Source organism: Hemiscyllium ocellatum, chromosome 12, assembly GCF_020745735.1.
Source record: "Hemiscyllium ocellatum isolate sHemOce1 chromosome 12, sHemOce1.pat.X.cur, whole genome shotgun sequence".
NCBI lineage: Eukaryota > Metazoa > Chordata > Chondrichthyes > Orectolobiformes > Hemiscylliidae > Hemiscyllium > Hemiscyllium ocellatum.
Window position 1 is genome coordinate 8,337,538 of NC_083412.1, and position 25,466 is coordinate 8,363,003.

The 25,466-nt window shown below is 41.6% G+C and overlaps 2 protein-coding genes across 4 annotated transcripts in view; one reads left to right on the plus strand and one right to left on the minus strand.

Annotated features, from left to right (window-relative positions):
* The window catches only part of zrsr2 (zinc finger (CCCH type), RNA-binding motif and serine/arginine rich 2), a 48,815-nt gene extending 24,780 nt beyond the window's left edge, over nt 1–24,035 (plus strand). For all 3 annotated transcript variants that reach the window (XM_060832859.1, XM_060832860.1, XM_060832862.1), the window contains 6 exons: nt 2,391–2,506; nt 9,991–10,204; nt 12,011–12,066; nt 12,859–12,968; nt 19,354–20,251; nt 23,710–24,035. In XM_060832859.1, coding sequence (XP_060688842.1) covers nt 2,391–2,506; nt 9,991–10,204; nt 12,011–12,066; nt 12,859–12,968; nt 19,354–20,249 — 1,392 coding nt within the window. In that variant the 3' untranslated portion in view covers nt 20,250–20,251; nt 23,710–24,035. The remainder of the gene's footprint in view (nt 1–2,390; nt 2,507–9,990; nt 10,205–12,010; nt 12,067–12,858; nt 12,969–19,353; nt 20,252–23,709) is intronic.
* Nucleotides 1–25,466, minus strand: part of ap1s2 (adaptor related protein complex 1 subunit sigma 2) — a 118,613-nt gene that overhangs the window by 44,985 nt on the left and 48,162 nt on the right. The window lies entirely within an intron of this gene.

Genomic DNA, 25,466 nt, shown 5'->3' on the forward strand with positions numbered 1-25,466 from the left:
AGTTCCTTTTGTAATAAATTTATGCTCTCTAATTCACTTGTGAGCTTCTGTAAACAGCCAATTGCTATTTGCCCTCCACATCTTCACCTTGAAAATATTTCTTGGGTCACCCATCTAATCATCTCAGTTTTAGTGAGAGAAGCCCAAACTTTGTAAAGATACAATTAGGAATGAAGATTATGATGATGTAGACTTGAAGTTTATGCAGCATTTGGTAAAATACTTCTATGATCTCATTATTATTGGGTATGTGAAGCTGCACACAGTCTTACCAACTGCAGTCCAATTAAGGTCTTTTGCAAGTTCAGCCTGTACTCCATGCTTTTACACTCTCTGCCTCCAGATGAGGGTTTTTTTTTAATTGTCTCACCTACAGAAAGGGTGATTGTTTACAGTACCATGGGAGACAGTTCCTCATTGCCACTGAACTGAGTGCTTTGCTACGCGAATTCAGAGAACACTTAAGAGACTATGAATCTGGAGTCATATATAGGTCAGACAAAGTAAGAACACCATCCCTAAAGGACATTTTTCAATGTTTTTTAAATGAAAATTGATGATGATTATCATGGTCATCACTTACAGAGACATGCTTTCAAAAACATTTTTCAAAATTTACATTTCACTAGCTGTCTTGACTGGATTTGAACCCTGGAACATTTGCCCGGGCTTCTGGGTTACTACTGCCACTATACCACTGTCTCCCCTTAAACTGGTAACTTATAACTGGTTTATGGTAACTTGTTGCTTTTATACTGTAAGGCCTATTTATAAAGCTGAAGATCTGCTGTATTTCATTAACTGCTTTCTCAACTTGCCTATCACCTGCAGTGATTTGTGCAAATACACCTTCCAGTCTCTCTGATTCTACAAGCCCTTGAAGATTTATGTACAGTTTAGAAATACAAAACTCATTTGCTTTCTATTCATCTAAACTATTAAAAAAATGTTTGTTTCCCTGTGCTTCCAAAATAATTACTTCACAGTATGTGGACCAGCCACCCAACTGCCAACTTATGTCCCCATCAGAGTTTCACAGTTACGCCACCATTTGACATTCAAATTTGTTACAGTATTAGCAAATTTTGCAATTATTTCCCACAACCCTGGATCTTGAAACTATGAAATATTAAAGCACAGGAGACCATTCAGCCCATTAGGTCTGGACCACGTTTTTGAAGAGACCCCCTCCATTGTTCTTTTCCCATATCACTGCTGTTTGAATCTGTTTCCACTGGTCACCTAGACTTGCATTACAAATTCACTTATGTCACTTATTGCCTTTTTTTCCGATCACTTTAAATCTGTCTCTTTTTTACTGATTTAAGCATTTGAAATAATTTCTACAGGTCATTCTGGTATAACGTGTGTTTTGTTAACACTATTTGTCTATAACACGGTTGACGAATAATGGGTGTTGTTCGGATAATACAAACTTTCTACTGAACAGGCATTGCGATATTCTGTTGCGATATTCTGTTGCATTCTTCTGCAGGGTGATTTTCCGTAGCACGAGGTTGCTGAGGGAGACAACTGTCATGTTACAGCAGAACAACCTATATATTGTCTAAACCCCTCATTGTATTAAATGTCCTCTTGACTTCCTTTCTAAGCAGGAAAACCCGAGCTTCTCTAGTCTCTCCACAATAACTGTGGAGCTATGTTTTTAAGTCTTCTTTGAAGCTTTACCAAAGGCTTTCCATTCGTCTGACGATCAGAATTGGTCACAGTGCTCCTCCTTGAGTGGAGCTCGTATGTTTATACTAGGTTAACTTATTCCTGACCTTTGTATTCTGTCTGTTATTTATAAAGCCTGGGAGCTGATGTACTCCATTCAACTGACTGATTTATTAACCTTTCAAAACTTCGTATGCTGTCTCACTCTTTGTGTTGCATTCATTCTAAAACTTTCCAGTTAGTACATTTTGTCTGATACTTCCTGCCAAAATGTATCCATCTCACACCTTCACACTGAATTTTGTCTGTCATGTACCCACCCTTCTCATCAGTCAGTCAACATTTTTTCAGTCTATTACGGTCTTTCTTGGTTTTTGTTACACTATCAAATTTGTTATCACCTATAGGTTCTGAAATGATGCTGTGTATCTCTCAGTCACGAATATGTGTGAAATGTGAAACAGAAATATATTAAACCCGGGGGGCTTCACTTGTGTATATAAGTAGTTCAGGATATTCCAGCAGTTCAAATTCTAATGAATAAGCACTCACTCTCACACCGTGCCTCTTAATTCTGAGAAATTTCCTTTGTCATACATTGATTTCTATCTTTATAAGTTGTCCTGTTCATCTGGTCATATTACATTTCAGTCCGACTTTTGTTGTATTCTAAATGTGTAACGCTGTTTAATTGTGACTCATGTTGTCAACAGTTCGAGAATGGTGGCACTTGGCATAATCCAGAAGCACCAGAGGATTATGGGACTGAAAAGGATAAATCATATTGCCCATTCTTTCTGAAGACTGGATCCTGCAGATTTGGTGATAGGTGAGAAAAGTATTGAAATCTGAATGTATCTGGGCTTCCAGAGTACCTGTCTCTTTGTTCAAAGCACACTTACTGCCTGTTAAATATACAATTTGCCACCCAGGTGAAGATTTGCTTTCCTTTCACAGCCATTCCAGTGATGTCTGCAGATTAGAAAAGGTTCTCTAGAAGCATTCCTAGGATGCATGGCTTAACCTTTGAGAAAAGGTTTAACAATTGGGCTGAGATCATTATAAAAGATTCTGAAGGGACCTGACATCATGAAGATGATTCTTTTTGTGAGGAAGGCCAGATCTAGTCGGCTTCATATTAAAACAGATTTTAAAATATATGGAAGGAGAATATTTTTGAGAGAGGTTAGACTGTAGAATTCTCCTCACAGAAGCAGTTGAGACGTCTCAAGGTTTTTTGATTGACAAGGAAGTCTAGGGTCATATGGGGCAGAGGGGAAAGTGAGTTGAGACCACAACCAGGTCTGCAGTGGTCTTGTTGACTGGTCCTGAGTCTTGCGCCCTATGGACCTGAAAGGCACGATTCCTGAAATGACATTGTTTATTTTCATCCAGAGGTTTGGATCAATCTGATGTACTTTGATAGGAATTCTGATTATTGTATGTGCTGTATCTCTCACTGGTGTTGTCTTTACCAATGGTCATAGAGTCATAGAGATGTACAGCATGGAAACAGACCCTTCGGTCCAACCCGTCCATGCCGACCAGATATCCCAACCCAATCTAGTCCCACCTGCCAGCACACGGCCCATATCCCTCCAAACCCTTCCTATTCATATACCCATCCAAATGCCTCTTAAATGTTGCAATTGTACCAACCTCCACCACATCCTCTGGCAGCTCATTCCATACATGTACCACCCTCTGCGTGAAAAGGTTGCCCCTTAGGTCTCTTTTATATCTTTCCCCTCTCACCCTAAACCTATGCCCTCTAGTTCTGGACTCCCCAACCCCAGGGAAAAGACTTTGTCTATTTATCTTATCCATGCCCCTCATAATTTTGTAAACCTCTATAAGGTCACCCCTCAGCCTCCGACGCTCCAGGGAAAACAGGCCCAGCCTGTTCAGCCTCTCCCTGTAGCTCAGATCCTTCAACCCTGGCAACATCCTTGTAAATATTTTCTGAACCATTTCAAGTTTCCCAACATCTTTCCGATAGGAAGGAGACCAGAGTTGCACGCAATATTCCAACAGTGGCCAAACCAATGTCCTGTACAGCTGCAACATGACATCCCAGCTCCTGTACTCAATACTCTGACCAACAAAGGAAAGCATACCAAATGCCTTCTTCACTATCCTATCTACCTGCGACTCCACTTTCAAGGATCTATGAACCTGCACTCCAAGGTCGCTTTGTTCAGCAACACTCCCTCAGACCTTACCATAAGGTATATAAGTCCTGCTAAGATTTGCTTTCCCAAAATGCAGCACCTCGCATTTATCTGAATTAAACTCCATCTACCACTTCTCAGCCCATTGGCCCATCTGGTCAAGATCCTATTGTAATCTGTGGTAACCCTCTTCGCTGTCCACTACACCTCCAATTTTGGTGTCATCTGCAAACTTATGAACTGTACCTCTTATGCTCGCATCCAAATCATTTATGTAAATGACAAAAAGTAGAGGACCCAGCACCGATCCTTGTGGCACTCCACTGGTCACAGGCCTCCAGTCTGAAAAACAACCCTTCCCCACCACCCTCTGTCTTCTACCTTTGAGCCAGTTCTGTATCCAAATGGCTAGTTCTCCCTATATTCCATGAGATCTAACCTTGCTAATCACTCTCCCATGGGGAACCTTGTCGAACGCCTTTACTGAAGTCCATATAGATCACATCTCCTGCTCTGCCCTCATCAATCTTCTTTGTTACTTCATCAAAAAACTCAATCAAGTTTGTGAGACATGATTTCCCATGCACAAAGCCATGCTGACTATCGCGAGTCAGTCCTTGCCTTTCCGAATACATGTACATCCTGTCCCTCAGGATTCCTTCCAACAACTTGCCCATCACCAAGGTCAGGCTCACTTGTCTTGTCCTTACCATCCTTCTTAAACAGTGGCACCACGTTTGCCAACCTCCAGTCTTCCGGCATCTCACCTGTGACTATTGATGATACAAATATCTCAGCAAGAGGCCCAGCAATCACTTCTGTAGCTTCCCACAGAGTTCTCGGCTACACCAGAGATGTGGAGAAACAGATTGGGAAACAGATTTTGGAAAGGTGCAGAAGCCACAGGGTAGTAGTCATGGGCGATTTTAACTTCCCAAATATTGATTGAAAGCTCTTTAGATCAAGTAGCTTGGACAGTGCGGTGTTTGTGCAGTGTGTCCAGGAAGCTTTTCTAACTCAGTATGTAGATTGTCCGACCAGAGGGGAGGCCATATTGGATTTGGTACTTGGTAACGAACCGGGACAAGTGATGGGCTTGTTAGTAGGTGAGCATTTTGGTGATGGTGACCACAATTCTGTGACTTTCATCTTGGTTATGGAGAGAGATATGTGCATGCAACAGGGTAGGTTTTACAATTGGGGGAAGGGTAAATACGATGCTGCAAGACAGGATCTGAGGAGCATAAGTTGGGAGCATAGGCTGTCAGGGAAGGATGTCATTGAAATGTGGAACTTTTACAAGGAACAGATACGACGTGTCCTTGATACGTATGTACCTCTCAGACAGGAAAGAGATGGTCGTGTGAGGGAACCTTGGTTGACGAGGGAGGCTAATGTCTAGTAAAGAGGAAGAAGGAGGCTTACATAAGGTTGAGGAAACAAGGTTCGGACAGAGCGTTGGAGGGATACAGGATAGCCAGGAGGGAGCTGAAGAAAGGGATTAGGAGAGCTAAGAGAGGGCACGAAAAATCTTTGGCGGGCAGGATCAAGGATAACCCCAAGGCCTTTTATGCATATGTGAGAAACATGAGAATGACGAGAACGAGGGTAGGTCCGATCAAGGACAGTAGTGGGAGATTGTGTATTGAGTCGGAGGAGATGGGAGAGGTCTTGAATGAGTACTGTTCTTCAGTATTTATAAATGAGAGGGACCGTATTGTTGAAGAGGAGAGTATGAAACGGACTGGTAAGCTAGAGGAGATACTTATTAGGAAGGAAGATGTGTTGGGCATTTTGAAAAACTTGAGGATAGACAAGTCCCCTGGGCCTGACGGGATATATCCTAGGATTATGTGGGAAGCAAGATAGGAAATTGCAGAGCCGTTGGCAATAATCTTTTTGTCTTCACTGTCAATGGGGGTGGTACCTGGGGACTGGAGAGTGGTGAATGTTGTGCCCCTGTTCAAAAAAGGGAATAGGGATAACCCCGGGAATTACAGGCCAGTTAGTCTTACTTTGGTGGTAGGCAAAGTAATGGAAAGAGTACTGAGGGACAGGATTTATGAGTATCTGGAAAGACACTGCTTGATTATGGACAGCCAGCACAGATTTGTGACGGGTAGGTCTTGCCTTACAAGTCTTATTGAATTCTTTGAGGAAGTGACAAAGCATCTGGATGAGGGTAGACCAGTGGATGTAGTATACATGGATTTTAGTAAGGCATTTGATAAGGTTCCCCATGGTAGGCTTATGTGGAAAGTCAGGAGGTATGGGATAGTGGGAAATTTGGCCAGTTGGATAGAGAACTGGCTAACCGGTCGAAGTCAGAGAGTGGTGGTAGATGGTAAATATTCAGCCTGGAGCCCTGTTACAAGTGGAGTTCCGCAGGGATCAGTTCTGGGTCCTCTGCTGTTTGTAATTTTTATTAATGACTTTGAAGGGTGGGTCAGTAAACTTGCAGACGATACGAAGATTGGTGAAGTTGTGGATAGTGAGGAGGGCTGTTGTCAGCTGCAAAGGGTCTTAGATATGAGGCAAAGCTGGGCTGAGGAGTGGCAGATGGAATTCAACCCTGTCATGTGTGAGGTTGTCCATTTTGGAAGGACAAATAAGAATGCGGAATACAGGGTTAACGGTAGGGTTCTTAGTCAGGTGGAGGAACAGAGGGATCTTGGGGTCTATGTTCATGGCTCTTTGAAAGTTGCCACTCAGATGGATAGAGATTGTAAGAAGGCCTATGGTGTATTAGCGTTCATTAGCAGAGGGATTGAATTCAAGAGTCGTGAGGTGATGTTGCAGCTGTACAGGACCTTGGTAAGGCCACATTTGGAGTACTGTGTGCAGTTCTGGTCACCTCACTTTAGGAAAGATGTGGAAGCTGTGTAGAGGGTGCAGAGGAGATTTACCAGGCTGTTGCTTGGAATGGAGAATAGGTCGTATGAGGATAGGTTGAGAGTGCTAGGCCTTTTCTCATTGGAACGGTGAAGGATGAGGGGTAACTTGATAGAGGTTTATAAGATGATCAGGGGAGTAGATAGAGTAGACAGTCAGAGACTTATTCCCCGGGTACAACAGAGTGTTACAAGGGGACATAAATTTAAGGTGAAGGGTGGAAGGTATGGGGGGATGTTAGGGCTAGGTTCTTTACCCAGAGAGTGGTGGGGGCATGGAATGCACTGCCTGTGGAAGTGGCAGAGTCAGAATCATTGGTGACCTTTAAGCAGCAATTGGAGAGGTGCATGGATAGGTGCTTAAGCTAGGACAAATGTTCAGCACAACATCATGGGCCGAAGGGCCTGTTCTGTGCTGTATTGTTCTATGTTCTACCTGATCAGGTCCTGGGGATTTATCCACCTTTAACCGTTTCAAGACATCCAGCACTTCCTCCTCTGTAATCTCGACATTTTGCAAGACGTCACCATCTATTTCCCTACAGTCTATATCTTCCATATCCTTTTCCACCGTAACTACTGATGCAAAATATTCATTCAGTATCTCCCCCATTTTCTGTGGTTCCACACAGAGGCCGCCTTGCTGATCTTTGCGGGGCCCTATTCACTCCCTAGTTACCCTTTTGTCCTTAATATATTTGTAAAACCCCTTTGGATTCTCCTTAATTCTATTTGCCAAAGCTATCTCATGTCCCCGTTTTGCTCTACTGATTTCCCTCTTAAGTACACTCCTACTTTCTTTATACTCTTCTAAGGATTCACTCGATTTATCCTGTCTGTACCTGACATATGCTTCCTTCTTTTTCTTAACCAAACCCTCAATTTCTTTAGTCATCCAGCATTCCCTATAGTTCATAAGGCTCCAGATTTAATTAGTCTTAAATGATGACACTGACTGTGTTTTTTCTTGATGTTTCAGTTAATGACTTCCCATATGAGAGAATGAAGTCCAGAAACGGCAGCATTTCTCTTTTTACATTCAGGATTTTTTTTTTACATAGCTGCATCTATATGTTGTAAATAATCACTGCTGGATATGGCGTAATTAAAAGTGCACCCACCATCCCTGATTAGGTATGTCCTTCCCAGTATTGTGGACTGTGTTTCGAAATTCAGAGCTACAGAGTACTGGAGTAAAATTAGTTGTCAGTTTAGGCACCAGTTCTGATTCTAGCCCATTTATTGCTGTTCTTGGACAGATCACCCAGAAGTTAGAATGCTGAATAATTAGATTACCACATGGCTGCAAATATTTAATTTGAATATGATTAATGTTGAGTAGTTTGTGTTGTTATGGAAACTCAACAAGTGGCATCTGTGACTTAAGCTACAAACACACAAACGAGCAGGAGGAGGCTCCCTCCAGTCTGTTCCATGATTTAATAGGATTGTGGCTGATCTAATTGTAACCTCAGATCTACATTCTTATCACCCCTGATAACTTTTCATTCCCTTGCTTGTCAAGAATCCATCCTTCCCAATTATAAAAACATTCAAGAACTCCACTTCCAATAGCTTTTCAAAGTGTCTCAACCCAAAGCAATAATTAACCTAAAATCTGTTTTGACTCCTCACTACAGATTCTGTGCACATCTACTCTGTTGAGATCTCTCAGAATATTATTTGTTTCAATCAGATTGTCCTATTCTTCAAAACATCAGCTAATACAATTTTAACCTGTTGTCACAAGATAACCCAAGATAGTCCAGTAAACATTCTGTGAGCTGCCTCCAACACATTTACATATTTCCTTAAATAAGATGGCCAGTAATGTGCATTGTTTACCCTCTGCAGTCTCCTCAATCCTTGTATAACTGAAGCACAACCTCCCTACTTTTGTATTCTATGTCCTTCACTTTAAATGATAGCTTTCCTTCTTGCTTGCTCTACCTGCATACCAATCTTTTACACACAAGAATACCCAGATCCCTCTGTATTTCATCATTGTGAAGTCTCAAACCATTTAGATAATACGCTTTTTTATTCTTCTTGCCAAAATGGATAATTTCATCTCTGCCCACTGACTTGACCTATCTTTGTAGCCTCCAAATGCTCTCTTCAGAACTTATTTTTCTGCCTATTTTTGTATCATCATCAAGTTTGGCTTCCATCTCCTCTTCCAAGTCATTTATATTTATGGCAGCATGGTGGCTCAGTGGTTAGCACTGTTGCCTCTCAGCGCCAGGGACTTGGGTTCAGTTCCCACCATCGGACAACTGTCTGTATGGAGTTTGCAAGGGTTTCCTCTGGGTGCTCCGGTTTCCTCCCACAGTCCAAAGATGTGCAGGTTAGGTGAATTGGCCATGTTAAATTGCCATAGTGCCCAGGAATGTGCATGCTAGGTGTATTAGCCATGGGAATGCAGGATTATAGGGTAGGCAGGAAAGTCAGGTGGGATGCTCTTTGGAGAGTCGGTGTTGACTCAATGGGCTGAATGTCCTGATTGCACACTGTAGGGATTCTATGATTCTATATAAAATTGACCGTCTGCAACTTGCGGTCTTACTTGCAGCAGAATCTGGATTTTTTTTTTGCGAACAGTTCAGTCACTTATCTACCCACTGGAGCCATACCCAGCACCCCAGGTGATGAATATGGTCACCTTTGCTTCAAAGGGGAAACAAAATAAAAGATTGAGACTGTGAATCCAGTGAAACTTTTTTTTCTGGAACAGGGAATCCAGATTATTGGGGCACAAACTTCAAAGGATAGCCAATCCATTGAGGAATAAAATCACCATTCTCTGTCTCATAGAGGAGTGGAAATCTAGAACACTTTCCTAATGGAATGTGGACTCTGGGATCATTCAAAGCTTTCAGGGGTAAAATCAACAGATTATTAGGTAAGGAAAATGAGGGAGATAGAACAAGGGCTCAAGTACAAATGGAGTTAAATACAGATCATTGTGACAGTCTTGAGGGCTTGAATGAACTCCACCTGTAGCTTAGTATATTTGCATATATTCTGTAATCTAAATTGCCGTACCAACCATAAAAATAACATGCCTACTGGGGTTCACTTGTCTAATGATGATACAGATCAATTCATCATGTAGTGCTAACTGTCATTTTAAAGTAGCAGATAGCTGGGCCAGACACCACTAGTTTGGAACTGGAAATTCTTTGGTAATTCTTGCTATTATCCTTGACGGTCTTTGTATAACAGAACAACTGTGGATTTATTTCCTACAGATGTTCCCGTAAACATGTCTACCCAGCATCAAGTCAGACCCTTCTTATCCGAGCCATGTTCATTACCTTCGGTATGGAGGAAAGTAGGCGTGATGACTATGACACAGATTCTGGGCTGGAGCACAGTGAGGAGGACATTTACCAGCAGTTTGTGGAATTCTATGAGGATGTACTACCTGAATTTAAGAGCATTGGGAAAGTGATACAATTTAAGGTACTTTATAAATTCATTTATGATACATATTATAAAGAATTTACAGTTGGAAATATCCGAATGTTTCTGCTTAGAATAAGCCCTTTTATTTTGCCATATCAGCATATCTTCCAGTTTCTTCTTCCCTAAACATTTATTTCCCTTCCCCATCAAGTATATTGTTGCTACTTCCTTTAGTTAGTTTAACACTCAAACCATTCTGAATCAAAAATATTCTCCCAGAATTTTATTGGTTTTATTAGTCACCATTTTACTTTTATGGCCCCTGATTTCAGATCCCCGCCCCTTTGGAAACATCAGTCCCTGCCTAACCTGCTCAAATTCAACATTTTGTACAACTGAAGAGAGACAGTTACCAGGCTAATCTGTGATGGATTTGACACAAATTGAATGTGCAATCCCAGTGTAATGAATGTGTAATCCCAGTGCTAATGAATGTGTAATCCCAGTGCTAATGCAATTGTCTTTTACATGTGTGTTTCGGCAACTCTTATTTGCTGTAACAAGCTGTAAGTTTGTAAGTATTCTACCCATATGTAAGAGTCCAGAACTAGAGGACATAGGTTTAGGGTGAGAGGGGAAAGATATAAAAGAGACCTAAGGTGTAACTTTTTCACACAGAGGGTGGCATGGGTATGGAATGAGCTGCCAGAGGAAGTGATAGAGACTGATACAATTGCAACGTTTAAGAGGTATTTGGATGGGTATATGAATAGGAAGGGTTTGGAGGGATAGGGGCCGGGTGCTGGCAGGTGGGATTAGATTGGGTTGGAATATCTGGTTGGCATGGACGGGTTGGACCGAAGGGTCTGTTTCCATGCTGTACATCTCCATGACTCTGTGACTCTATGTAAACTACTGTTACAATCCCCTTGGAGTCTAATAACTTTCAAAATGAAATGTATTTACCAGTAACTAATGGTAGTAACCAAAGGTCCACGTTTTACTTAACAGGCAACTAATATACCAAACTAAAGGAAAGCTACATTAACTAATACAATCAATATGCAGATTACCACTCTTTTCAAGGTGTGTCACTCCTTACAAATAAGAAGCAATACAGGAGCAGATCCTCCAGGATTCTCACCTCTCATTTCTCCTTAACACCTCAGGTCAAAACAACCAGAACCTTTTGAAAGTCATTCCACTCAGCACCTCCCGAAGTCTTCAGCTCCAGTTTTTACCAGTAGGGTCACTCTGTCCCAACTGAATTTGCCCAAGCATCCTGTTTGGTTGTTAACTCAAACAGGGAGAAAGTGAGGATTGCAGATGCTGGAGGTCAGAGTCAAAAAGTGTGGTGCTGGAAAAGCACAGCCGGTCAGGCAGTATCCGAGGAGCAGGAGAGTCGATGTTTCGAGCATAAGCTAATGAAGAGCTTATGCTTGAATTGTCGACTCTCCTGTTCCTCGGATGCTGCCTGACCAGCTGTGCTTTTCCAGTGCCACACTTTTTGACTCTGTTAACTCAAACAGTCCTCTTTCTTCTACATAACACTGGCTGCTTTGTCTCATCCTCATCTCAAAAAATGGCACTTTTCATGAATTACTGTGTAAAATTATGAAGACTGATGCTTGATATTTCAATAGGTTTTGATTAGATTTTCTCTTCCCGTGCCAACCAGATCTCTCAGAGATGTTTGTGAGCTGGGGTGTTTCCAGAGTTCTCAGTTTTACTTGATATTTTAAAACACAGTCCTCTCAGAAAGTCCAGCTTCATAACACAGACTTATTTTGCCATTTGAAGTTATATACCTGGATCAAATAATGCCAGGTTTAATATTAACTATCAATCTTATTCATTTTCCAGGTTAGTTGCAACTATGAGCCACACCTGAGAGGAAATGTATATGTCCAGTACCAAAAGTAAGTCAATTTCTATGTTGTTCTGCATTAAGATTAGACTTTGGGATTTATTTAGTGTCTTTTCTAGCATCAAAAACATCCCAAGACATTTCACAACCAGTAATCTTATTTTGCAGTGTAGTCAATAGCAGGTAAGCAAATTACTTCTAGCAAAGGCCCATCGACAAAAATGAGAAGTCATCAATTGGTTGAGGGATGGGTGCTGGAAGATTTTACAAATAGTGCTGTAGGATCTTTGACATCTATGTATACAAGCAGATGGGATCTTGCTTGTCCAAACCATCTCACCTTAGATCATGCAGCAGTTGCTTATTACAATACTAGGAGTACAGTCAGGTTTGGCCCAATGATATCTGATGTGGGGCTTTAAACCCTTGAATTTCTGATCTGTGGTGGAAGCCAGGTTGAGAAACTATAGCTCAGAAAGGCTTTTCTCAAAATGTTTTTAAATTCTTTGAATTGTCTATATGTTATCCCTTTCTTGTGGTCATGTCACACTTCTCTGTTTCACTCATTCCACCCCAATCCTTTTCAGTACTTCTCAGTGATAGAGCTGCATCCACCACTGCGAATCTCACTGTTCCCTCACTACATTGGGAGTTTGCACCAACCGGGCCCACTCCCCCCCCAAACTTCCATCCCACCATAAAACAGCAGGTTGGCAATGGGAGATGAAGCTTTATATTCTGTGCCTCTGCTGTGTATTCTATTGATTGAACTATTGTGAACTATGTGTAGATCTCTAAGAAAACTGCTCATTCTTTGCTGCTGCTTTGTTGTGGTTTATTGCAGAGAGGAGGAATGCCAGCAGGCTTTCGTTCTTTTCAATGGGCGTTGGTATGCAGGGAAACAGTTGCAGTGTGAATTTTCACCTGTCACTCGATGGAAAACAGCAATATGCGGTTTGTTCTCAATATATTTTAAATTTAGTCATTTAATAGTGAGATATTTCTTGGTGTTTGCAAATTTGATAATTGCACATTTGTAATAGTTAGTAAAAGATTAATGAAAAATATTATGCTTTTTGCTATCTGGCTTTCCTTTAACTCTGCCTTGTACTAATATACTGCAGTGTCCTCGGAGAGCAGCTTGCTAGAGGTCTTGAATAAGGTTTAAAATAACTTGAAAGTAAGATAGGAATCAGGATGAGAATTTCAAGACTAGGGGCGTATTTTTAAGGTGAGAGGACAGAGATTTAAAAAAGACTTGAGAGGCAATTCTTTCAGACTATGTGGTTCCTGAGGAACTGGTGGAATGGAGTACAGTTACAATGCTTAAAAGATATTTAGATAAGTACATGAAGAGGAAGGTTTGGAGGGATATTGGCATGGATTGGTTGGATCTAAAGATCTGTTTCTATGCAATATGACTGTATGAGGATGTAAACAAGATGTCACTGCAGTAAGACATTGTGAAATATTCGGTGGTGTCAGATAAGGAAGTACAGTAAGGTCTAATTCAGGTTCAGAGTATGGACATAAATGCACTGTGGGAAGTAAGATGGATGTGCTGTATTTATGAGCAGTAATGGTATTATGATGTTGCACAATAATGGGGATTTGGTTCAGAAAGGAACAGAATCGAGTTCTAAATGTCCCAGGTTTAAAGCAAGTCCCAAGTTTATAACATTACAGAGCAGTCCAGGCCCTTTGGCCCTCAATGTTGCGCCGACCTGTGGAACCAATCTGAAGCCCATCGAACCTACACTATTCCATTTTCACTGTATGCCTATCCAACAACCATTTAAATGCCCATAAAGTTGGCGAGTCTACTGCTGTTTGAAGTTATCCATGAAATAAATGGTTTAGGGTAGCAATATTGATTAAGAAAATAATTAGTATGTTGGAGGGAGAGAAAAGGGTTAAGGGACGGTCACTGGCTGGTCCCTGTCAGTGCATCTTGCCCTAGAAATACACTGCAAACTTGTAAGTGCAAGAATGAAGCCTGCACTGACCAAAGAAATCCAGAACATGCCTCTGAGGAAGCCAATTCTAGGACACAGGATCAAAGTTCACATTGCAGGATGGTCATGGGAAGTCCGGGATGGTTGGTCATCCTGATAAGAGGGACAATACAAAGTAAAAGTCCAATTCTGAAGAGATTGTGGGTATATATGCACAAACCGTTCAAGGTTGAATGAATGTTTAAGTCAGCATGCAAGGTCCTTGGCCTCATAAATATTTTCATAGTGATCAAAGCAATAATGTAATGTTAAACCTATCCAATTCCATGGTTGAGCCTCAGTTGTAGCATTGCAACCAATTCTAAGCACCACAGTTTTGGAAGGATGTGCATTGTCTGTTCGATTGGAAGACTAAAGAAGGTTGTGAGGTGATTTACGGCAGTAAAATGTAGGAGCAGAAATGGGCCATTCATTAAATGGAGTCTGCGCTGCCATTCTGTATGATCCTGGCTGATCTGATATTCCTCACCTCCACTTTCCTAACTTTTCCCCATAATCCTTGATTCTCTTACTGATTAAAAATGTCTCTCTCAGCCTTGATATACCTAATGATCAAGACTCTACATTCTCTGCAGTAAAAAATTCCACGGATTCACTCTCTTCTGAGACAAGTAATTCCATATCTCTGTCTTAAATGGGTGACCGACCCTTTGTTCTGAAATTATGCCCTCTGGTCCTAGATTTTCCTACAAGGGGAAAATCTTTCCACACCTTCCGTGTCTAGTCCCTAAGAATCTTGTACATTTCAATAAGGTTGCCTCTCATTCTGTAAACTCAGTGAGTACAGACCCAATCTACTCAACCTCTGTTCATTAGCCAATCCCTCCATGCCTGGGAAGAAGCCAAGTGAACCTTCTCTGGACTGACTCCAATGCCAATATAGACAGGAGGCTGGAAGTACACAGCAAGCCAGGCAGCATCATGAGATGCAGAAGTCGACATTTCGGGTGTAACCCTTCTCCCTTAGAATAAGGGAACTAAACTGTTCACAGTATTTTAGCTTGTGGTCTGACTAATGGATTGTACTGTTTTAGCAAGACCTTCCTATTTTCATAGTCTGTACCATTTCCCTTCTCTGAACCCCAGGCTAATGTTCTGGACAAAGGGCTCATGCCACCATGGCAGATGGTGCTATTTAAATTCAGTAAAAATCTGGAATTAAATGGTGTTGTACAAGCCAATCTGGTTCACTAATATCTTGCAGGGAAGGAAATCTGTACCCTTACTGAGCCTGGCCTACACATGATTCCACACCCATAGCGATGTGGTTAATTTTCAACTGCAATAAATACTCTGCCATTACCTGGTTATCATTACCAATTCCCCCGCCTCATTTCCTGTGTTAACTTTGGCTGTCTCTTCCTATTTATATATTTGAAAGAAGCTTTTGCTTCTATCTTGACAACTTACAAGTTTACCTTCACAATTTATCTTCACCATGTTTCAACTTAATGCTGTCCTTAACTTCTCTGGGTTAACCAAGGTTGGCTTCTTAGAATCCTTCTTTCTTGCTGGAGTATATCTTTCTTGGAAAGCCATGAGCAAATTTCTTAAATGTCTGTAATTGTTCCTCAATTGTCTTTATGACTAAACCCCTTTCTGAATCCACTCCATCTAAGTCTGCCCTTATTCTGTCCTTATTTAAGCTTAACACAGTTGTTCTGACCAAATTTCTTCCCACTCAAGCTGAATGCTGAACGCTACCACATTAAGAGTCATACAGCACAGAAACTGGCCCTTCGGCCCACCATGCCCCCCAGCCAACAAACACCAAACAACACCAATTCAACTTGCCTGCATTCAGGCCATAGCCTACTCTGACCTGGCATTTTAAATATTTTATCCAGATGTTTCTTAAATGTTGCGAGAGTACCTGTCTCTACTACTGCCTCAGACAGCATGTTCCATATTTCTACCACCCTCTGGGTGGAAAAGTGGTTAGCACTGCTACCTCACAATGCCAGGGACGCAGGTTCAATTCCATCCTCAAGCAACATGTTTCATATTTCCACCACCCTCAAATCTCATCAAAATCACTTATGCCTCTTCTTAAACATCCAGACAACATCCTGGTGAATTTCCCTTGCAGCCTCTGCAGTGCAACTAAGTCCTTCCAATAGTGCGGTGACCAGAACCACTTACAGTATTCCATCTGTGGCCCAACCAGTGTTTTATAAAGTTGTGAAAAGGCTTTCCTGCTCATTTATTCTACACCTCAGCTAATGAAGGGAAACATCCCATATGCCTTCTTTACTACCTGTGCTGACACCATCAGGGATCCATGGACTTGTACACCGAGGTCCCCTCGATGTGTAGATCCTTCCCTTAACAGACTACCCACAGTGCATCACATTGCACTTGTAAGGGTCAAATTCCAATATCAGATTGTAGCCGGAGACCATACTCCTCAGAATCAACAACACCCACCAATTTTTGTGTCATTTGCAAACTTACTAATTACACATCTACATTCACATCCAAGTTGTTCATGTAAATAGCAGATAGCAATGGTCCCCGCACAGATCGCTGTGGTACACCTCTGGCCACAGGCTTCCAAACACAAAAACAACTCTCCTCTATCACCCTTTGCCTTCTGTTTGCAAGTCAATTTGAGGTCCCGTTTGTCAACTGGCTTTGGATTCCATGGACTTTTACTGTTTGGACCATTCTTCCATGTGAAGCCTTGTCAAATGCCTTACTGAAGTCCATTTAAACATCATCAATTGAGGCAATACAGTGGCTCAGTGGTTAGCACTGCTGCCTCACAATGCAAGGGTTCAATTCCACCCTCTCTGTGGAGTTTGTACCTTCTCCCCGTTTCTGTGTGGATTTCTTCCAGGTGCTCTGGTTTACTCCCACAGTCCAAAATGTGCAGGTTAAATGGATTGGCTGTGCTAAATTGGCCATAATGTCCAAGGATAGGAAATGCACGGTTATGTGGTTGGAGTAGAGGGGTGGGTCTACATGGGATGCTGTTCAGGAGTCGGTGTGGACTTGATGGGCCAAATGGCCTACTTCCACACTGTAGGGATTCTATAGCCTCATCAATGAATTTAGTCACCTTTTCAAAAAACTCAATTAAACAGACAGGATCTCCCTCTAACACATCTGTGCTGACTATCCCTGATACCTTTTCACGTTTTGATTAATACTGTTCCTTAGACTGTCGGACTATCTGCTGTGTAATTACTGGCTTATCCCTACTGCCCTTCTTGAACAAAGGAATTACATTTGCTGTCCTCCAGTCATCTGGCACTTCACCTGTGGCAAGCGAAGTATTAAATATCTTTGTCAAGACCTTAGCAATCTCCTCCCTTGCCTCCCATAGCAACCTGGAATACATCTCATCAGATCCTGGGAAGCTATGTACCTTTATGCACACTAAAACATCTAACACCTCCTTCCTTATTAATTTTAACATGTTCTAGAACGTCACATGCCAACTGAAATCACCCCTCTACTCTACGATGATTTTCACCTCTGAACACAGATAATAAATATTCATTTATGACCCTAGCCACATCCTGTGGCTCTACGCACAGATTGCCTCTTTTGTCTCTCATAGTCGCACACCTTACCTGGTAATCCTCTTATTCGTAGTATACTTTTAAAAAGCCTTGGCGTTTTCCTTGATCCCCATTTGTCAAAGATATTGAAATTAGCTTTCCCTCGGTTTCCACACTATCTTATCCCTTTGCACAATGAATTTGAAACTTACTTAGTTGTGGTCACTGCCCACAAAATGCTCGTCCACAGAACTGTCAACATTTGAACAGCTTCATTCCCTAGGGTTAGGACTAGCACTGCTCCAACTCCAGGAGGACTGCCTACAAACTGGTACAAAAAGCTCTTTGGGATGCACTTTAAAAATTCCACCCAGTCCTATTGTCTCACATTTTTCTGTGATTTGCCCACATACCTGCTGTTCTACCTCTCTCTGACTGTTGGAAAGCCTGTAGTAGAATACTGACCAAGTAATCACCCCTCTTTTATTTCCAAGCTCAACCCAGATGGCCTCATTTGAGGATCCTTCTAGAACATCATCCCTCGTTACTGCCGTGATGGTTTCCCTTTATCAAAAATGAAATGCCCCCGTGTTTCTTTCATCCATTGTGCCTGAAACTTCTTTAGCCTGGAAAGGTGAGTTGCTAGACTTGCCTTTCCTTCAACTATGTCTCAGTGATTACAGCAATATCATATAATTATCAACATATTGTGACCAGTGCTTTAGGTTCATCTGCCTTGCCAGTCAATATCCTTGCATATGCTCGCTGTTTCCTATGGGATCTTTTACTTTGACATAATTTGTTAACTGTTTCATGATGCATTGCCAGATCCCTGCTCGGAGCCGCAACATCTTGTTCTCGGAAGTTGTCCCAAATACACTACGAATTCTATGCATTTGCCAATCTGACTATCCCAACCTACAAGATTAAAGTCTCCCATGATAATGTACTATCATTTTGACATGACCTCACTGTCTCCTGAGTTATTCTGTCCCACTGGATAGCTAATGTTAGGGGGCTTCTGTACTTTTACCAGTGCTGTCTTCCCCTTTTTCTTTATAACCTCCATGCAGAAGATTCAACATCTTCTGATCCAAGATTATTTCTTGCTATCGTTCTTCTTCCATCGTGTACTAATAACCTTTCTTTTGTCCCTGTCCTTCCCAAACTGTTGATTCAAGTATTCTATTGTCTATTATAGAGCTCTCAAGGATAGTGGAATCAAGGGTTATGGAGATAAGGCAGGAATAGGATACTGATTGAGGATGATCATCTATGATCATAATGAATAGTGGTGCAGGCTCGAAGGGCAGAATGGCCTACTCCTGCACCTGTTGTCTATTGGTCAAAATTAGAAAGGTTTAGGGTAGAACAGTTGGTGAGAAACTGTTTCCATCAGTGAAAGAATACAGAACTAGAGAATACAGACTAAAGGTGGTTGGTTCTTTCATCAAAGGAGATAAGAGGAAAAGTGTTTTTAATAGAATGAGTGGATAGGATCTGGGATGCATTACCTGAGGATGTGATGTTGGCAGGGTCCAGGAAAAAGGTCTGAAAGTGAGTTGTTCTCAGAGAGTTGGCATAGACTAGACAGCTTGAATGGCTAAAATCCAAAATTTGCTTCATTTCATAAATCTATAATCCAAATTAGCTTAATTGAATCTGCTTATATCTCTGGCCCACTTGAGTTAATGGACATAAGTCTCTAGTCTGTTTGTAGGAGATTTCAATTTCACAATGTGGGGTCAGTTTGTTGCTAGCTGAATGGCATCAGGAGCCAGTAACCTTTTGTAAAGGTTTTATTAACTATGTTAACAGGACTCTACGAAAGACGCAAATGTCCCAGAGGAAAACACTGCAATTTTCTTCATGTGTTCAGGAATCCTAACAACGAGTTTTGGGAGGCTGACAGAGACCTTTACATATCACCAGATAGAACCAAATCCTATTCTAGTAAATACTTTGAGAGGCGTGAACGAGTGAGCTATCGTCACGATTACCACGGTCGATCCAGGAGGCGGTACAGCTGTAGTCCAGACAAGACACACAGAAGGTCTGGAGAGTCAGACAGGAAACGAAAGCGAAGCAGGAGCAGAGAGAGGCGACGCTTGCAGAGGTCCAGGAGTAAGAGTCAGGACAGAAAAAGGTCACGAAGCAGAGAGAGGTACCGCAGAAGCCAGAGTAAAGAAAGACGTAAATCACAGAGGTCTCGAAGCAGGAGTGAAGAGAAGAGGAGGTCAAGAAGCAGAGATGGAAGTAGATGCAGGTCAAGGAGCAGAAGTGAAGAACGATCACTGAGCAGGAGTAAATCTAGATCCAGAAGTCGAAGTAAAAGGAGAAGCAGAGACCGGTCTGGCAGCAGGGGATTGGGGACAGAGCGCTCACGATCCAGGAGTAGAAGCCCTCTTGGATGGAATAGGAAAAGGAAGAGGGAATCTGAAAATAAGGACAAAAAAAGCAAAAAGAGAGCAAAGAAAGAGAAGAAAGCCAAGAGCAAGGCTGATGGTAAATCGAAATGCTCCAAAGCAAAGAGGCAGGATGACGAGCACAGGAACTCTCCAGTTAGTCCAGTAGAGAAGGATGCACAAGTTCCAGCACACAGTCCTGAAGCACAAGGCCTCTCCACTTCTCCAAGTGTGAAGAGCTCAGCAAGTGATTTCACAGTGTCTGCCAAACTAGAAGAGACTGCGGAAACAGAACCTGTAAATCAGTGAAGGTAACTTTTTTTTAAAACAGATATGTAGTTGCTTAGTAATAAAGACCTCTAACATCTGTGAGAAGAGAATATGGCTGGAGCTTTTTTTGTCTTGCACTCAGCAGGCCAGATATTTTGGTGTTTTTGCTCTGTCCTATTGAGTGGATCAGAAAAGGCTTTCATGTCTCTCCTTACAGGTGTTGGGTAAAATGCTGTTCATATTGAGGCAATTGGGATCTGGCAGAGGGTGCAAGGAGGTTCAGGAAACATGGGGTTTACACTGATATGGAGATTGAGTGATAATATCAATCGGATTTGAACATCACTGAAGAAATGGTTGTAGGAGTTACAGGCTTCAGTGGGACTGACAAACTGTCAGTGAGTGAAGCGGCATTGTTGTGGATGGTGGGGTACACATTGGCAAAATCGGTGTGTGGGAGTGACAGAGGGGAGCACTCAGTGAAGAGTGTCCTTGGGGACATGTCAACTAATAGTCAAAAACTGTTACCATTAAGTGGGTATATAACAAGAATGCAAGAACCAGGTTTCTCATTGAAATGGATAGTACTTAATGGTGTGGAAGGTACAGGGTTACACAATGAAGTTCAGCAGCTCTTTCAATGGATCAACAGACCACCTCCTGTTGACTGTAAATAGCTTTTCAATTTTGCAAGAAAAGTGAATTGCTTTATGATAGGAGAAAGTGTGGACTTCAGATGCTGGCGATCAGAGTCGAGAGTATGGTGCTAGAAAAACACAGCAGGTCAGGCAGCATCTGAGGAACAGGAGAATCTATGTTCCTGATTGGATTCCTGATGAAGGGCTTATACCGGAATCATTTCAACTCTGGAGAAAAGAGATTCTAACTGTCAACCCTATCTATGCCTCCCATAATTTTATAAACTTCTATCGAGTCTCCTCTTAGCCTGTGCTTCTCCAGAGAAAAGAACCTGAGTTTGTCCAGCCTTTCGTTATAACTTAGTTCGATTCTCCTGCTCCTCAGATGCTGCCTGACCTGCTGTGCTTTTTCAGCACCATACTCTCGACGACTAATTGCTTTGTGATACCAAGTTAAACATTGCTTCCTTCATAAAGTTTTGTTGCATTTCAGACTTAATGTGTGCAAATTTGTAAGTGCTTCTGAATCACAGAGCAGCTCTGATCAGAGAAAGCGATCATGTCAAATCTTGGTACCTTTGGGGGAAATGAAATTGAGCTTATACATATCAATTAGGAACAGGATGAGACCCTTCAGCCCCTGAATCTTACTCTGCCATTCAATAAAGTCATGGCTGATGCGATTGTGGCATCAACTCCATATTCTTGCCTACCCTATCACTTAGAAAGGAGATAAAAATCCAGAATCCGTTTACCCCTGTCACCCTGCCTCCAACCACTTTCTGGAACAAATAGTTCCAAAGACTCATGACCCTCAGAGAGAGAGTTCTTCCTCAACACTGTCTTAACTGGGTAACACCATCTCAACATTTCCTTATCAAGTTCTGTTAGCATCCCTTTGTTTCAATACGGTCACCTCTCATTGTATTAAACTCCAAAGATTGTAGACTCACCTTCTTCACACCTTTCCTCAAAATAAATGATGTTAGGCCAAATGATGACACCAAATTAAACTAATCCATCTGTCTGCCCATTGTCCATATTTCTCCATTCCTTGCCTATTCATGTCCTTCTCGAAAAACCCCTTAAAAGTCCCTATCAGATCTGCCTCCAACATTAACCTTAACAGTGCATTCAGGCTTCTACCACTCTGTGTGTAAAAAAATCACTTTCCCCTCTTATTTTAAACGCTGCCCTCTAGGATTAGACATTTGGGTGGCATGGTGGCTCAGTGGTTAGCACTGCTGCCTCTCAACACCAGGGACCTGGGTTCAATTCCAGCCTCGGGTGACTGTCTGTGTGGAGTTTGCACATTCTCCCCGTGTCTGCGTAGATTTCCTCCGGGTGCTCCGGTTTCCTCCCACAGTCCAAAGATGTGCAGGTCAGGCGAATTGGCCATGCTAAATTGCCTATAGTGTTAAGTGCATTAGTCAGAGGGAGATGGGTCTGGGTGGGTTACTCTTCAGAGGGTTGGTGTGGACTCGTTGGGCCAAATGGCCTGTTTCCACACTGTTTGGAAATCTAATCTAATCTAATCATTTCAACTCTGGGGAAAAAAAGATTCCAACTGTCAACCCTATTTATGCCTCCCATAAGTTTATAAAGTTCTATCAAGTCTCCTCTCAGAGAAAACTCTGCTCCAGAGAAAACGACCTGAGTTTGTTCAGCCTTTTGTTATAACTCACACCCTCTAATCGAGGCAGCATCCTGGTTAACCTCCTCCATACCCTCTCCAAAGCTTCCACGTCCTTCCTGTAATGTAGCGACCAGAATTGAATACAATACTGTTAAATGCGACCTAACCAAATTTTTATTAAGCTGCAATATCACTTCCTGACTCTTGTACCAGTGTTCTGACCAATAAAAGCAAGTATGCCATATACCTCCTTTATCATCGTATCTACTTGTGTGATGACTTCCAGTGTGCTATGGACTAGGACCCAAGATCCCTCTGCACCTCAACGCTGTTAAAGGGCCTGCCATTAACCGTATACTTTCCTTGACATACAATCTCCCAAAGTGCAACACTTCACATTTACCCAAATTAAACTCCATCTGCCATTTTTGCACCCATGTCTGCAACTGATCTATATCCTTTGTCAAACTTCTACACTATCCATAACTCCCCCTTGTTTATTTAATTGTAAATAATTAATGCCTTGATCCTGATCACTTTGGCATGCACCCCTATCACATCCTGCCAAACCCAAAATGATCCATCTATGCCACTCTCTGCTTCCCATTTGCCAATGATCCTTTCCTTCTGTTACGGTCAAATGATCTCTAAACAAATTACGGTAATTCTTAAGTCCTGGGGCAGAGCAAGATGACCGGCAGACTGACTCAAAAATGTTGATCTGTTATTGTGAAGAACTAGGGTCATCTTTTACATAAGATATTTGGAAAATTCCAGATTTTCTGGCCAAAAATAGGGGGTTGACTTTTACATGGGATCAACTGTTACTCAAGTATATGTGGTAGATCCCAAGACAGATGTTCCCTTAAATGACCTGTAGTTTCCAGTTTTCCGTCTCCTTCCTTTCTTGAACATAGTCACATTTGCTATTTTCCAGTTTGATGGGATCCTTCCACAGTGTCAGGAAAATTAAACCCAATGCATGTACAATGTCAGCCGCCACTTCTTTAAACACCCTAGGATGATGTCCATCAGAGCCAAGGCGTCTTGCCTGCTATTAGGTCAAATGTTTTCTCAGTAATCTCTTGCCTGGTGATTGTAATTGTTTTCAAGTTCTTGCTTTCTTTCAGTTCCTGATTCACAGTTATTTCTGGGACATTCATTATATCCTCCACAGTGAAGGAAAGTGTGGTTGAAAGATCACTTTTGAATTTATCTATTTCAGAATTGAGACTGGACCCAACCTAGAAGCTTGTGAAGTGTGAAACTGCATTGATCATCTACAAAATTGAGGAAGACTACACAAGGGACAACACACGAACTCCATTATAATAGTTCTTGCTCATTTGTTTACAAGTTTTGTTTTGTATTTATTTTGATAACTATTAAACTCTCACCAGTCTATGCACTTAAAGTGCTGGTTTAAAGTTAATTGCGGCATGGTAGTGATCTGTGTCTGATGCAGTCAAATTGTTATTTTTCATTTTGACTGCAAAATAATCAGGCCAACTACAGATTACAGTATCTGAGTTAAACATTCTGTCCAACATGAGACCTTTGTTAATGAGCTTTATTGTGTACATATATATTGTGATATTTTGTAAAAGCAGAATACAGGATTTGAGAATTTTTCTTTTGGAAGTATTTTGTGAAGTTTTCAAATTCCAGCAAGGCCATCCTGGGAGGAAAGAGCTGAGGAACAAGGAGAAGTTACTGTTCATGTCAACTAACAGGCTGTTCAACCAATTGAGTTTGATCTGATGATCCTCACATTCACTTTACCCCATAACGTTTGATTCCCTCATGGATTAAAAACCTTATCTCAGCATTGACAGCCCTCTGTGGAGAGGTTCTACAGATTCACTAATCTTTGGGAGAAGAAAGTCCACCCTCGTCACTACTTTAAAAGGGTGACTCTGAGATCAGATCCTAGCTGCTCCTAGGGGGGGGATCAGGTCTGGTCCTAGCTCAAACCATCTTCAGTTGCTTCATTAATGACCTCTACACCATTAGATGATGTTTAATGAAGGTAAATGTGAAGTGTTGCATTTTGGTAAGACAAATTGGGCAGAACTTACATAGTTAATGGAATGGCCCTAGGGAGTCAAATAGAAAGACCTAGGGGTGCAGGTATGTCGTTTCTTGAAAATGGTGTCCAGGTAGACAGGGTGGTGAAGAAGTCATTTGTTAGAGCATGAATATAGGAGTTGGGATGCCATGTTACTACTGTACAAGATGTTGGTAAGGCCATATTTGGAGTATTGAATACAATTCTGGTTGCTTTTTTCTAGGAAGAATGTTATTAAACTGAAAAGAGTGCAAAAAAGATTTACAAGGGTGTTATTGAGTCTGGAAGGTTTCAGTTATAGTGAGAGGCTAGATAGACTGGGCCTTTTTTCCCTGCAGCTTATGAGACTGAGGGGTTTGTCAAGCTAGAGGCACAGATAAAGTGAGTAGCCAAGGTCTTTTCTTAAAGGTAGGGGAGTCCTAAAGGACATAGCTTTAAGTGTGGGGAAAGATTTAAAAGGGACCTGAGAGGCAACTTCTTCCTCAGACACTAGTTCTTATATGGAATGAGCTGACAGAGGAAGTGCCGTCCTGTTATACTCGAGTAATAGTCAATCATATGTAAAAGTTGACCCACTAATTATGGCCACAACATTGGGAAATTTCATCTATCTCATGTAAAGGTCAACCCTAGTTGTTCACAGATAACAGATCTACATTCATGAGTCAGTCTGCTGATGGTCTCGCTCTGTTCCAGGTCTTCCAGTCCACTGGCTGTTATAGTCTTAAGAATTACCAAACTTATTTTCTTTATTCATTTTAAGATCAGTTGGGCTTCTGCAAATGATACGGTATGAATTTTGACAGACATGAATTTCAGTCTCTCAAAGTAGAAACCATGTAATAGTCGACCCCATAAATTTAACCTTAAAAAGTAGTCAAAAAATTTGATTATTTGAGTATATATGGTATACC